At 38.0% G+C, this 13,803-nt stretch overlaps 1 protein-coding gene across 3 annotated transcripts in view; it reads right to left on the bottom strand.

The window, feature by feature from the left end:
• Positions 1-13,803, bottom strand: part of LOC145237402 (protein O-mannosyl-transferase TMTC2-like) — a 46,423-nt gene that overhangs the window by 31,659 nt on the left and 961 nt on the right. For all 3 annotated transcript variants that reach the window (XM_080100251.1, XM_080100252.1, XM_080100253.1), the window contains exons 2-6: positions 3,960-4,097; positions 3,551-3,690; positions 3,302-3,394; positions 2,800-3,065; positions 1,866-2,255 (exon numbers count right to left, since the gene is read on the bottom strand). In XM_080100251.1, the coding sequence (XP_079956377.1) occupies positions 1,866-2,255; positions 2,800-3,065; positions 3,302-3,394; positions 3,551-3,690; positions 3,960-4,097 (1,027 nt within the window). The remainder of the gene's footprint in view (positions 1-1,865; positions 2,256-2,799; positions 3,066-3,301; positions 3,395-3,550; positions 3,691-3,959; positions 4,098-13,803) is intronic.

The raw sequence follows: 13,803 nt of genomic DNA, 5'->3' as shown, positions 1-13,803 counted from the left end.
TGTTAACCAACAGCGGGCCAGTCAACGCTTTTTGTGACAGTTTCGCCTGCGGAAAAAGTTTTGAATGTAAACTTCATGGTACCCTAGAGGTCGATGCGCTGATTTCAAGGTCAAACTGGCCCGGTAATTGAAGGTCACGGAAAAAATCGCCCGCTATATTTCTCTGTAAACCACCCCTCAGTTCATTTTTCACTCTCTGCCTAAATAGTATTTATAAAGAAAAAAATTGGGGATATAGCAAAAAAAGAAAGCCCGGCACTTACAATTACCTTAAATTAATGCTATAACGTATGCTTCTATATCTGTATGTGTTTTGTTTTAAAGCCTATACTTGAAAATAAACCGTATAAGCGTCGCGACAAAATTGTAGTAACTCATGCTATGTTAATGCAAGAAATTTTCTAGCTGACAATTCTTTTAGCTTTTGATGAAAATTATCAAACATACTTCCACATTTAAGGCTTTGTGGTGAAACAAGGGAGCTTAAAATAGAACTTTTATGGCCATAAAGGTCAACAATAAAAAAACAGTTCCCTATAGGGAACTATATATATATATATAGCAGCTGTCATTGTGGTAGAATGTTTACATTATCACACTTGATAAGCGCCACGTGAGATTAAATAAATTAACAAGCGTTACATTTGACACCCGCTGCGTGGAGAACCGTTCCGTCACAGTCAAAGGTCAGTAAACACTCGAAAAGATGCTCCCGTTTGTAAAAATATGATGCAAACATCCACTCAAATGTAAGAAATTTAACGTTAGGCACTGTCCTGCGCCCAAAGCCATTGAATGCACCGTTTTTTTGTTTTTAAGACATCTAGACCAGGGGTCGACAACCATGTTACCGGGACGTATACGTTTTGAGATTAAATGCTAACATAATTCCCAGGGAGCCTCCGTTCGAAAAAAAAACAAGCTAAAGGTTTTTAAGTTGAATCAAAGTTTTACAACTTTGTTAAAGGGCGGCCGCGATTGTCAGGGTTGCGGTTTTCTCGCCCCATTAGGCTGGTTTCTGACATCTAGTTGGGCGGGTTGTCAATTAATTTATTGTTGCAGTTTATAAGTTTACAGTAAAATTTGGCTTGTTTTTGATACAGTTTGTAGCGGCGTTTTTTTGGGCTAGTAAGTTGCGCTTTTCAAAAAATTGCCCTTGCAACATATGTGACCACAAAACTAAATTGACTTATAAGTTCTGCAAACCCCGTAACCTCGTTCTATTGTCAGTAGAAGTAACGACCACCAGACACGGTGATTATAAATTTCTCTCCCGCTGTGAAAATATATTAAGTGGTGGCGCCCGTAACCCACGCACAACTGTTCGGCGCACTGGGCTTTACGAAATTCAATTACAATAGATTGTTCGGGAGGAACCAATGGCATAGTTTAGGTTATAGTAGCAATGTTCTTCCGTTGCTCACATGGAGAAACTACTTCTGTTATTTGTTTTGCGACATGAAGTCATAACCTGACGTTTCAAAATGCTTAAAGTGTTCATTTTGGCGTTCGGTATAACGCCTTCAATAGACCTGGTGTACTATGATTTATATATGAGTGTGTCGTGATCGCTGGTCTGCATGAACGCTTCAGGACTGATCCCAGTAATAAATATATATATATACATATGTTCATCCAAATTTCGAAATATTGCTATTGTTGCTCAACCCAAATTTTTGTTTAACTGGACTTGAATCATTGTTAAGCGGCTTCTAGGTCTGACAGACAAGGGACATATTTTCACTAACCAAGTTTGTAGACAGGTTTCATTTATGAAACTTGCATGTTAAAGTTAAATTTCCCCGTGGTATATTATTATTTCTCTAATGTAATTGCACAAACACACATAATATTATTTCACCAACCTTGCTTAATATCGCCTTCAAAGCTCCAAAGATGCCCAACCGATGACGAATCCATAAATCGTATACGACACATACTGGTAAAGCGCAATAACCAGGTTCCTTCGACAGTAGAGACGCAGTGGCTAAGACGAACGAAAGAGCCAAAAACAAAACTTCCCTTCCAGAAAAATCCACCTCTGTTGAAAAACCTTGGGTGCAGCCTTCTGTGGATACGTTATTGTTTGCGTTGTCCATGCACTGGCGACGTTTTAGTTCAGAATTTGGTGGTTTGATTTCGCTGAAGAGGGAAGCAGTTGCGTCTTCTTCACTAATGATGCTGGACGAAGAACTTATGCTGTCGTAAGTATCAGCTGTCGTATGAGAATCGTCTGATTCTGTGGCTTTTTCAACCTAAAAATGTCCATGAAATCTATTTGAAATGTGCAGTACATGAAAGACCACAAGCTGCAGTGTCAACTTATACGAATTTGAAGGCTGAAAATTTGCAATACTAATAAAAACTAAGAAATTGTCAAACCATTATTTCAAAAAATGCTTAAAATGAAACTAGCAGTTCAATATACAGTTCAGAATCAACTTATCAACTCTGTTTACCTAACACAATAGATTTTAAATCAGATATTATAGACGCGTATAAATTTGGTAAACTATACACTGCACATCTTGAATGACTAAATCTGGTTAACTGAAGACTTAAAAAAAATTATTATTATTCATTTTTTATATATTAACTTGATTTTGAAACATATTTTTAAGAAACAAAATCAGTTGATGTAACCAACTTGGGGATATAGATTTCACCTTGAAATGACATGGTCAGTTTCTTATTCGAATAGAATATGATGGGAATTTTCTTGAACACACACAAGTTCGTAAAAAAACGTTTTACGGACAAAATAAAAAATATGTAAATTCTTTAAGCTAATCTTCTTACCTTAAAAGGTTCAAGGTCGGTTTTGTAATATTCCATTTGCAGACTACTCGATATCGCTGTGTGACTTCGCTCCCCTATCGTGCACTCCCTCCAAATTTGTCTATTGTTGCGTTTACCGGACTTCCGTTTCCGCTTCCCTTTCAGCGTCTTGTTCCGATGCGTCAGTGTCTGAACTTTTGACCTCGGAAGCAAAGACCCAGTTGCGGGTAAGGGTATTCCCCCAGCATGTGACGTTTCTCCAGTTGCTTTGTGATAGCAAAGAAGTGCTGAAATAACAAAGTGGAATATTGGTTAATCTTTTTTTCCAAAACGTAAAGACATTTATTGTAATTCGTGTAGAATTTGTTGATAAGGATTAAAACCTTAACCTTGTAATCACCCTAAGCAACAAGGCATTTTAAAATGTTTTTGCATCCGACTGTTCAACTTTGACTAAGATGTAGTTATGTAAAAATATTCTAAATATTCTTGCAGCATAATTCATTTAACCAGCTTCTCTTACTTCCCAAGAAGAACAAGGTAGCCATGACGTCAGCTCTACCAACTATTCCAGCCACAGCTTCAGTGTGAATCGGATGCAAGGCAAAGATTAAACCTAAAATACAAGACAATGCTCTGCAAAAATTCAAAAACAACTAAAAAATCCACAATATTTTGAGAAGTAACAAAAATCAACAAATTGTTTCTTGAAAAAATGGAAGTATTCGATAAATTGGTGTCCGGTTTAGTTTTTAAAGAGGGACAAACAAACCTGCTAGAAGTACTTTTGCATTCGACAGGCGGAGGACAGATGAGATCACGTGACACAGGAGGAACGTCGTTAGAGCGTGAAGAAACACGTTGGTCACGTGATAAGCGCAAGGGTTGAGTCCAAACAGTGCATGGGTGAGACTAGAAAAATAATAATACTTCTTTAGATGCTGAGTAAAAAAACGGTTGTACTGTTTACTTTACAGATTTTGGCGCAAACGCATGCCATTATGAGTATATTACACTTTTTTAAATTGGAATCCTCACAGATCGGTATTTACTGTACCAAATTACAAGTTTGTGATGCAAATTATTAGCTTATGTCAGCAAAAATGTTGACGAGTTTTGACAATAAAACATATTCCACGCTTACAACAGCAAAATATGCAACAGCTAGCCATAACACTCACCGAAACGTGAGCACAGTGAGAGGTCTGTACGAGTGATGACTGCCGCTGTGACTGAGGGGAGTTCCCCAAAAGTCATTGATGAAAAGGTGGGAGACCGGAGTGGTTTGAACAACATCCGGGTTACTTATGATCGCACGGCTGTGAAAAAAAATAACCCAAGTTTACTAAAAGTTATTTACTAACTGAAAATTAAACAATGGTTTGGTCAGCTTCTGTAGTTACAAGAATAAACTATTTTAGCTTTAAAACAGGGTTATGTACCTCTGGCAATCAAATTTACATTTTCTAGTATTCTATTTGAATAAGGAATTGGCAACATCGTTTATTGAACTGTGTATTTGTGTTTTGAAAGAAGTATTTAATGAAAAGTAGAAGGTTTTGTCAAACAGATCTTAGCTTGAAAGTGGGCATGAACTGTTGCTTTTTCAACGTGAAATGTTAGATCCATGTTTGGCCACAGAGATACAACAAAGCAACGACAAAATCAACACACTTTGATATGTCTGACACAACACAACGCCAAGTAAAAAGCATAAAGCGATCTTGTCATAACAGAATCGGGCAACAATAGCGAGTTAATGGCGCTAAAATTCTCCTCGGAAAATCTAACATCAGCACCACATGAAAGTGTTCAACATTTGTCGGCAGAAGAAACAACAATTGGATACATTTTCGCGACAGCCATGACGCCAAAAAAGATCAAGCCACGACGTTCTTATCTCTTGCAACAATAAACACGTGACCGATTTGTCTGCATGACGTCTAAACGTCGTGTCAAACCGGCATTTTCCGAGATTTAATGTCAACGAACGAAAAGTATTTTCGGGTGGTCACTAGCAGTTCAAGGAAGTAGCAAATTTTAAAATCCAGTTTCGTTCATGCAACCTTGGAATATTTTGTTACCTTAGCAAACAATAACGTTTTAACTTATCATGTACTGGCTTGATGATTTAATACCAACGTTTTTGTTAAGTAAACATTAAAATATGCACTTTTCAAGCCACATTTTACACACCAAAATAAATAATGATGAAAGGGTCTGCAGGTTAACTACCAACACATAAATTCATTAGTCCCAGAAAAAAAGTTTCAACATTGTAAAAGTAAGTCATAAAGCAGGTTGATAAACATGAGTGCTTCAACGCCCGTCAAAGAAGCTCTTGTATTCGCAATACATTCACAACGTAGCCCATTTAGCAGAGTAACAAGTAAACAGTGGGACATGCTGTAACAGCTGGCATAAGCTTTTGAAAGGCAGGTAAACAGGTAGAAGGCACGTAGAGAGTTGAGTTGATGTCGCCAAGGGGCCGAACACTGGTGTAACACGGTCGTGCTTATCTTGGGTACAATCCCATACGCAAACAAATCAAAGAAACCCTATCCGAAAGCGAGTAGGTAAACCATGTGTAAGCTGGTCCGGTATAACAAGTAGCAATGGGATCTCACTAATGTGGTGATGCTAAAGAAAATGATTATGGGATTGTGTATGTAACCTTGAGCGTTTTGTGTGGGGATTTTTCTGATCTATAAAAAAAGTTGTTGACTGCGTCAATTTTCACTTCGTCTAGTTATGTTAAAGTATTATTTAAATTGCATTTTGCATGTCAAAACAACATTGCACTTCTAGCTTCGCCAAAGATTTTGAAAATACGACAATACGAAACAAATTATTCATTACAAAATATAGCCAACCTGTTGGTAAAATGCTGCCGGGGTCAAACTAAAAAGTCACCCGGGGCCAAACTTTACAAACTAAAAATTTAACCGGTTGGGAAAAAGTCAGCCGGGGTCAAGCTTTACAATACACAACCTTAAGTAACCACTTTAAGAAGTTTGAACCACTTTTTGCAACAAAACAACGCAACAAAAACGCGTTATACGGCAAAAATGCCTACAAATACTTGTCCCCTACATGGAATAGTTTATTAAAGATGCAAATTGCTATTGCAAAATGAATGATTTTCTAGATACAAATTAATTACATAAAGCTGGAAAAATGCGAAACTATAGGATGCAGCACAATTATCGCAAAGTTTATTTGAATGCCCCAGAAGCCTTTGTACACACAAGACGCCCTAGATATAGTTTTCAACAGCATTTTCATCGGGCGAATCGAGCTGGTGGCGCCGTGTTGATTTAATCACCAAAAAGACGAACTGTGCTTGGAGCCTGTAAAAACACTCAGACGGTTTGAGTTATGATATGAGTGCCTTATTGCGTTGAGTGAGTGGTCCTACGTGCGGCTGAGTGGTGCTCGTTTCGAGCTGAGTGGTCTTCCAATGGGGCTTGAGTGCACAAAGATATGATTGCTGTTCTTGAGAAGTTTGGAAATAGGGTTGAAAAAGCGATGTAAAAGAAATTGGGTATCTAGGTTGTGGAATGTGAAGGAAAAACATTTTGATCCAAGACAAAACCAACATCCTTAGTTGAAAAAAGAACATGCTTTATGCTTTTAGGGACCTTATTTTTAGTCAAACGTTTTAAAGGGTGTCGACAATACACTAAACAACAAAATACCAACGAGTTTTCGACACAATTTTACTATAAATGCCCACACAAATTCCTGTTTTTTTCACAGCCTCGAAAAAATGCTATTTCATTCAATACATGGGCTATTGCTTTGTTAAGGCTAAAACTGGCCCAAAAAACCTTTTGGGGTGTGCACCACCTTTTTGATTGAGAGGCAAAAATTGACATCAATTATCGCCAAGTAGTTTCACAATTTGACGGATGTGTGGCTCAATTGGACGTCGAATGATGGTCATGCATCGTTGCACACTATCAGTAACCCACCCCGACTGGTAAAGGGAGCTCGCCGTGACAAAACAAACAACCCCAAGTCGTGGGGCTTCAGTGGGGCCGCGTGGGTAAAAGTGGGCTTTTATGAGACCCCCTAATGTCTGTGCGCTAACGGGTTTCGTTGAAAACCCATCAAGGGTGATTTATGGGTGTCGTTATCTTTTAGGGCACAGCTGCAAGAATTTGGGGAGGTTTTTGGCAACTGACAATTTTTTTCTGGATTTAAAGCTAAATGCATTAACTGGGAAAACAATGGTCTGAACACTTGTCGAATAAGATGGATGAGAAGTGATTTGTAGACTTTCTAACAGCACTAAATATCACTAACTATGTTTGGCTAGACCGAATGCCAACGTTTGTTAAAAAAATAAACTTTTGTATTGATGATTGAATGTTTATTATTTGAGCCCGGAATTGGCGATAACGGCCGTAAGCATCACTTACACTGTCATTGGCCATGTCTTTGTTATTTTTTTGAGTTTTTTGCGAGTCATGGCCAAAATTATCAAACTCTTGATTCCAGTAGGCAATTTGAACACAGAAATTTTACTTTACAACATTTTAGCGACAGTGTGAAGAAATACAATTCCTAATTAGTAAATGTAACTTTGTATTAATAAGTAGTAGGGTAAGCGAGACACTCTTTCTGTAGTTAATCACATAAACAGAACAGTTCTAAACCCTTGGAAACGAAAGAGAATCGTAACATACACATTCGAAAAGCGATTTTGGCAACAACATAGACTTTCTCCCCAACATGCTATACGCCATTATTTCAGCCACCAGAGCGAAACTGCTGATCTAATTAATCGACGGCCTTTTGCCTCATCTGTGTTATAGATCGAAACACAATTAGTTGTTCATTTCTAACCAACTAAGTCCAATAAAATGTAAGGGGGTGTTGTTGGAAGGGGTGGTGCGTTGTTCAGCTTACTGTGGCAAGTAAAATCAAACCCGCCCTTTAAAAGGGAGGCTATGGGGCCACATTGTGTAAGTGCAATAATTAATCTAAGCTTGTACATGTGTAATACTACTTAAGCCTATATGTTTAGTATAATGTCAAGCAATAAAATATTGCATTAAACAACTTTAAGCTGGCAAAAGAACCAGTGCCAACAAGCTAAGGATAAATTTGCTAATTGTGCAAACGCAAAACACGTCTTAGGGTAAAATAGGGAAGGGCCTACTTTTAAAATTTTAAAATTTTTAAGTGCACTGCAGTGTATACACAAGGTTAAGTTGTACGTGAGGAAACAGCGAGAGCTGATGTACAAGCTTTTGCTACGTGAGTGAGGCGAGGCATAAAGCAACACCCCTACCACTTCAGTGATGCGAGTTACAAGTAAAACACGACACGGGTCGCAAGTATTTGCAACACCGACACTTTGAAGGGACATCCACAAGGCCATGGTTTGTTTTGTTCGGTTTCGATGCCAAAAAACCATTAAAAGTCACGACTGAAAAAATGATACATTTGTGCAGAAAATAAATGGCTCTGTTTAGAGTTGTAAGGCTTTTTGCGTCGGGTTCGGACTTAAAACGGGCCTGATTTGGGTATGATTTCACATTGGACAACGTCTGTGTCGTAACTTTACCTTTTTAAGTCTAACGTTTGAACCTAATACGGATTATACTTTTTTTTAAATCGGGTTCGGGCCGGGTTTTAAACTTATACTTTAGGGTTAGGCAACCCCTTATAACTCTGGCTCTGTTGAAAAGCGCTTTGTTTAAAACTTAAGTAAAATGTATTCTTGTTGCAATCGTGTTTTAAACCCATGTAGGAAATTTTAATCTTGTTTTCTTTTCCAAAATCAAAGATTTCCATTAACAATTTCAATGGTACACAAAACTGCCGCTACAAAACGATGCAAAGTATACTGCAACTGTAATCTTTTAAAGTCAAATCAAAAAGCCGGTAAGACTTTAAATGGCCAAACGTGGCTGTTGGTTCAGTGAAATTGGTGGCTTCAGTTCAGCAGGCTTGGGTCCTCATATTTGTGGCAGTTTTTACTTCATTATTCCCACAATTTCAAGGCGACAGTGCAGCTATAAAAGCTACCGTGGAAAATTGTTACCCCCTACCCCTTGATGTAATACCAAGCGGATTTAGAAATTCAATTTACCCACTATTCAAGAGAGAGTAAATTGAATAAAAATATGGCGGGCCAAAGGGGTCGTTTCACATTTTTGCCGTGACAAGGTTTTAGTTATAACGGGATGTTTCCGTCACTGTTACGCCTTGTTGCGTTACAATTGACCTGTTGGGCGTCACAATGCCCGCAGGATGGGTAAATTGGGGCAATTGATTTTCCCCGCATTGAAAAATGTTCCTCACACCCCCAAGGGATTCGCTTTGACGCAAATGAACTGTTAAATGTCCGGTTTGAGACACAAACGTTTCATTTCATTTAAATTTTAAACTTAAAAGAAAAGTCATACACGTCCTTAAGCCCAAAAATATACGTGAAAACTCTTTCCCACGTTAAATCACAGTGGACTATTAAACGGCAATGTTTTAAACATTAACCAGCAAAAAAATAAAACAATGCAATTTTTGGGGCAAACAACGTATTATAATTATACACACTAGCCATTTACCTCATTTATAAAACAAATACATAATAGGCGAGGATGGTATTTTCACAAAATATTTAACGAGAATTTTAACTTACTTCATGTACAAGAAAGTAAAATACGAACAAAATAGCTGGCTTAATAAACGTACTGGTGCACAAGTTCCAAAAAACGTCATTACACAAATATCCAAGCTATTTAAGCGGCACTAAAATAACCTAGTATTTCGGAAGACTGTGTTATTATAGGAGCATGGGAGGTTATGCAAACTTATTACTAGACTTTCCTACCACCGAGCGGCAAAGAAAATGCCAAATTAGCTATTAGAAACCTAACCCTAAATGTTAATGACTGTTTTTTTAAAATGAAAATGTCAATGCCCTACCAACTTGGTTTACTTTGGAGATTAGAAGCTCTTAATTAACCTTTACAAAACACACCAAACCTTCCTAAATTTCACATCCCAAATTGACCGACTGCACCAATGTAGCTTACGCTTTCAAAGAAGCCCTGTTAAACATACTACACAACGGGGGTATTGTAGTACTGTAAACTGTTCAATTTTGATTTGTCGATTGTGAAATATCCAAAACAACGAAGGGGCAAAAAATGCTGCCAGATTATCGGCCTCAAAAAGAAATTGGACTATTCAACTGGGTTAGCCAATTTCAATACAAAGTCTCTGATATAGAGATAACACTTTTGGCCTAATATTTACCACAATATATGGCGCTTAAAGATAACGGTTGAGAAAATATGCGTTGTGATTGTGAACCACGCAATGCATATCTGTGCATTGATTGCGGAAGTCGAAAATTCGTTTAAGATTGAGTGGCTTTAAGTTGACTTGGCATGAATTTTTAATGACTCCACTGCTAAACGTGCTCCCTAAATTACTCCCTGGTCTGCAATAAATGACGTTGCGCTTTGTGGTGCGCCGGACCAAAGTGCCATGGAATAAAGCCATTAGAGTTTAGACAAGAAACAAAATTACACTTGTTTAATCTAGAACATTAAATCCGACAGGGTTTTTGAAAATGTAGTGCATTCAATAGCATGGTCGTTTTCGTGGTAGTCAAAATTAGACAATATAGCAAACGTCCAGAACCGTATTTTAAATTTTTCATTGCTTTAAACAAAAAATCGACAAAACAACAATTTCAAAAAATTCTGCTTTTTTATTGTCCAAACCACTAAACTTGAATGAAATCAAGTCCACAAATTTACTGAGATCAAGTATAGCGGCAAAAGTAGATCTTTGCAGATGTGGACAAATCGTGAAAAAAGATAATCGCATTGGAAAAGATTATAGGATATAGAAACATGTGGCGATTTTGAGAGGATTAGTTAATGCGATACTTATGTTTTAATTAGTGATGCACCGAAGTTTCGGTTGGCCGAAACATTTCGGCCGAATCCGCTGTTTTCCAATGTTTCGGTTTCGGCCCGAACTTTTTTGAAAATTCGGCCGAAACCGAACTTTTTTATTGCATTGAATTAAGGCCTTTAATTTCATTTACGCCCATACGAAACATGATAAATTATCTATTTGTTGTATCTATGAAATACCAGCCACGTTGTCTGCAAAATATTAGATGTTTAGCAAAGTTTACCCAGTGTGAAAGTGATTTTAGTTTGTCAAAATTGAGTTCATTCGCATCAACAACACAAGGTTCAGTTGAAACCATCCAAAAAACGGGGATTTTAGGTTCGGCCTGATTCGGCCGAAATTATTCGGCCTCATGGCCGAATATTCGGTTTCGGCCCGAACCTTTTTAGGCGGGTTCGGTGCATCACTAGTTTTAATATCAGTACCGTATTTCATTCAAGAGGACTAAACCAGTATATATGAGGACTTAGAGGCTGCTCAAGGGCCAATTTTTAAATTTTACTGTAAACGATAAATTACTAAAGGTGGACAAAAACTTTCTAGTTGCAAAATGGCGAAACATTGGAACACAATTCACGGCACCAAAAACCTTCTTTCTATCGCGGTTTTTATTTTGGTTTATGACATCGCGTTGGTGTTTAATAGAATACCACTTGAAATTGAGTCTGGTCTGTTAGCATCACAGTTACAGTTACCCAAAGCAAAAAGTTCCTGAAAAAAATACATATGCCTAAAACAGGGGTGGGCAACCTGCGGCCCGCGGGTCATATGCGGCCCTTGATTAAAGGTTGTGCGGCCCGCAGAGACGCTTGGATTTCAAATGTCCCGGCAAACGAGTCCAATTATAATATTTTTTGAGCAGATTATAGTGCGTTCGGTGCTATTTTTCGGCGACCTGACAATATGCTGCTAGAAACAAATGCGAATTTTACTTGTAGTAGGGCATTTTTGGTATGCAACGAAGTAAAATCACCTTGTGTTATAAAGGTGCGGCCCGCGATCTAATCATAGCAATTGTATTTGGCCCCACAGCGACAAAGGTTGCCCACCCCTGGCCTAAAACTTATAAAAGTTTCGACCAAAGCTTTTAAAACTCAGCAATACACAATATTTTTCGCGTTCTAGTGGGAGAGAAACATGGTTTCAAATGTTTTCTACCAATTATGAGAAGCAGTCTGAATATTCACCAATCCTCAAAGGAAAAAAAGAAACAACACCCATGGGACGCAAAGCTAACCGCAATACCCACGTAACATGTTACAGTGAAACAACTCGATAGAAGATCAATTGGCTATTCACCAAGCGAATATTGGTCACAAATATTGTCTTGCCCAGAGGAATAGTGACGATATATTGGCATTGTTATCTCAAGGGATAACCGTTGTAATTCGGTTGACCAAAAAACTAAGCAAAAGCAAATCGATAATTTTGGTAGGCCGTCAAAAACGTAATTTATTTCAAATTAGATTCTATTTGAATAAGACAACTAAAGAATTAAAAACATTTTAAACAACTTTAGTAACACAAACATTAATTTAATGGTATTAATATGCTATTTTGTAGTTATTTTAATCATTTTTTACAGAGGTTTTATCGTTTGAAAGGATAAACGAAAGCCGTTACTCTTGCAAAACATCGGACGCATTTTCGCTGTGAATATGGGTTGTTAGACAACTAAACACATACAGTATTTATTGTTGTATAATAAGCAGTGTCTGTGACTTGCCAGGCCGGCCAAAAAGACCTCAGAACCGCAATTTTGAAACGCTGAGGCCTGGTGAATGTCAGAGAAAAGCGATACAGGTTCACCCCGCAGACAAAATCACTAAAAGTCTAGTCTGCTTCAAGAGGTTTGGGTTTATATCCAACCATAAAACTCTCACTGGTCGTTTTTGCGGGTCTGGAACCTGTCAGAAACAATTTTGAATCAATGAAGGCTGCCCCACGCTGAAAATCTAGTCTGCGGAGAGTTTTGAACTCATAACCCCAGCCTATACGCGTGGTTTGAACTGCTACAGCCTGGATACATGACCTGTAACAGTGCAGAGGGGGGCATATGCCAGGACCAAGGCAATTACGTGTGTTTCGTGTTGCGGCTTGACAGCAACGAGCAATTAGGTTGCATAGAGAATGTTTCTTACGTCTTTTTTGCGCCAAAATGGATAATTGTCAGTTACATAGACGTGTACTTTTGAAGCGTGTTTTTTGCCTTTAGGCATCAAGTTCATATGCCTGACTTCTTTAAAATTGGCTATAAAGTAATTTTAGATCTGCACATTGTATTTGCTTCAAATTTATTCATGTCAAATCTGCACTAACATGTGACATGATATTATGTTATTTTAAACATAGCATGTAGCCCCGATTTTTTTTAAGTCACATCTGAGGCTTAGCATGTATTAGTATTTCCTCAATTGTCCATACGTATGTATTCAAAGAAGGAAACATTTACCACATTTCGGCATCTACTCGAAGCAAAATTCCCACGATTTGGAATGTTTGTCATGAAAAAATGAAATGCGCTGTAAGTTACGAAACTATCGACTTAGCGGACATGATCCCTCATAGTGATATGACCGGATCAATATAGGCAGCTACAGTAATTTCGCAAATTCACAATCGCTAGAAAGTCCGATATAGTAACGGACACTGCCGCCTGTAACATGATACGCTCCAGTAGTCACATCAACACGAGCGTATCGGCTTGACAAGGGATCTTTCTCGTCCTTGTAACATTATAACTCTGACATTTGACACCACAGGTCCGCCTTGCGACGTTAGAACTTTGCTGGATAAATGGCGCCCAATTAAAAAGATTCGTAACTTTCACTGAAGTAAATCAAAGGTGTCTAAATGGATAATGCAAACGGTTTGTGTCGCAAGCTACTTTGATGCTACAAAGTAACAACATGCGACTGAATTGAAAAATTCTTTGGGGTTGAGGTTAGTGTTTGTTTGGGAATGGCATGGGTTCAGTATCAACATGGTTTCATCTAGTTTTTTTGCCGCTATGTTTAACATTTCATTTATTATTTTATCCTTATTACACATCGACCTGCTTGACGAAGTTGGTTTACTTTA

This window comes from Phallusia mammillata, chromosome 7 (assembly GCF_965637545.1).
Source record: "Phallusia mammillata chromosome 7, kaPhaMamm4.hap1.1, whole genome shotgun sequence".
NCBI lineage: Eukaryota > Metazoa > Chordata > Ascidiacea > Phlebobranchia > Ascidiidae > Phallusia > Phallusia mammillata.
This window is presented reverse-complemented; position numbering and strand designations above follow the sequence as displayed.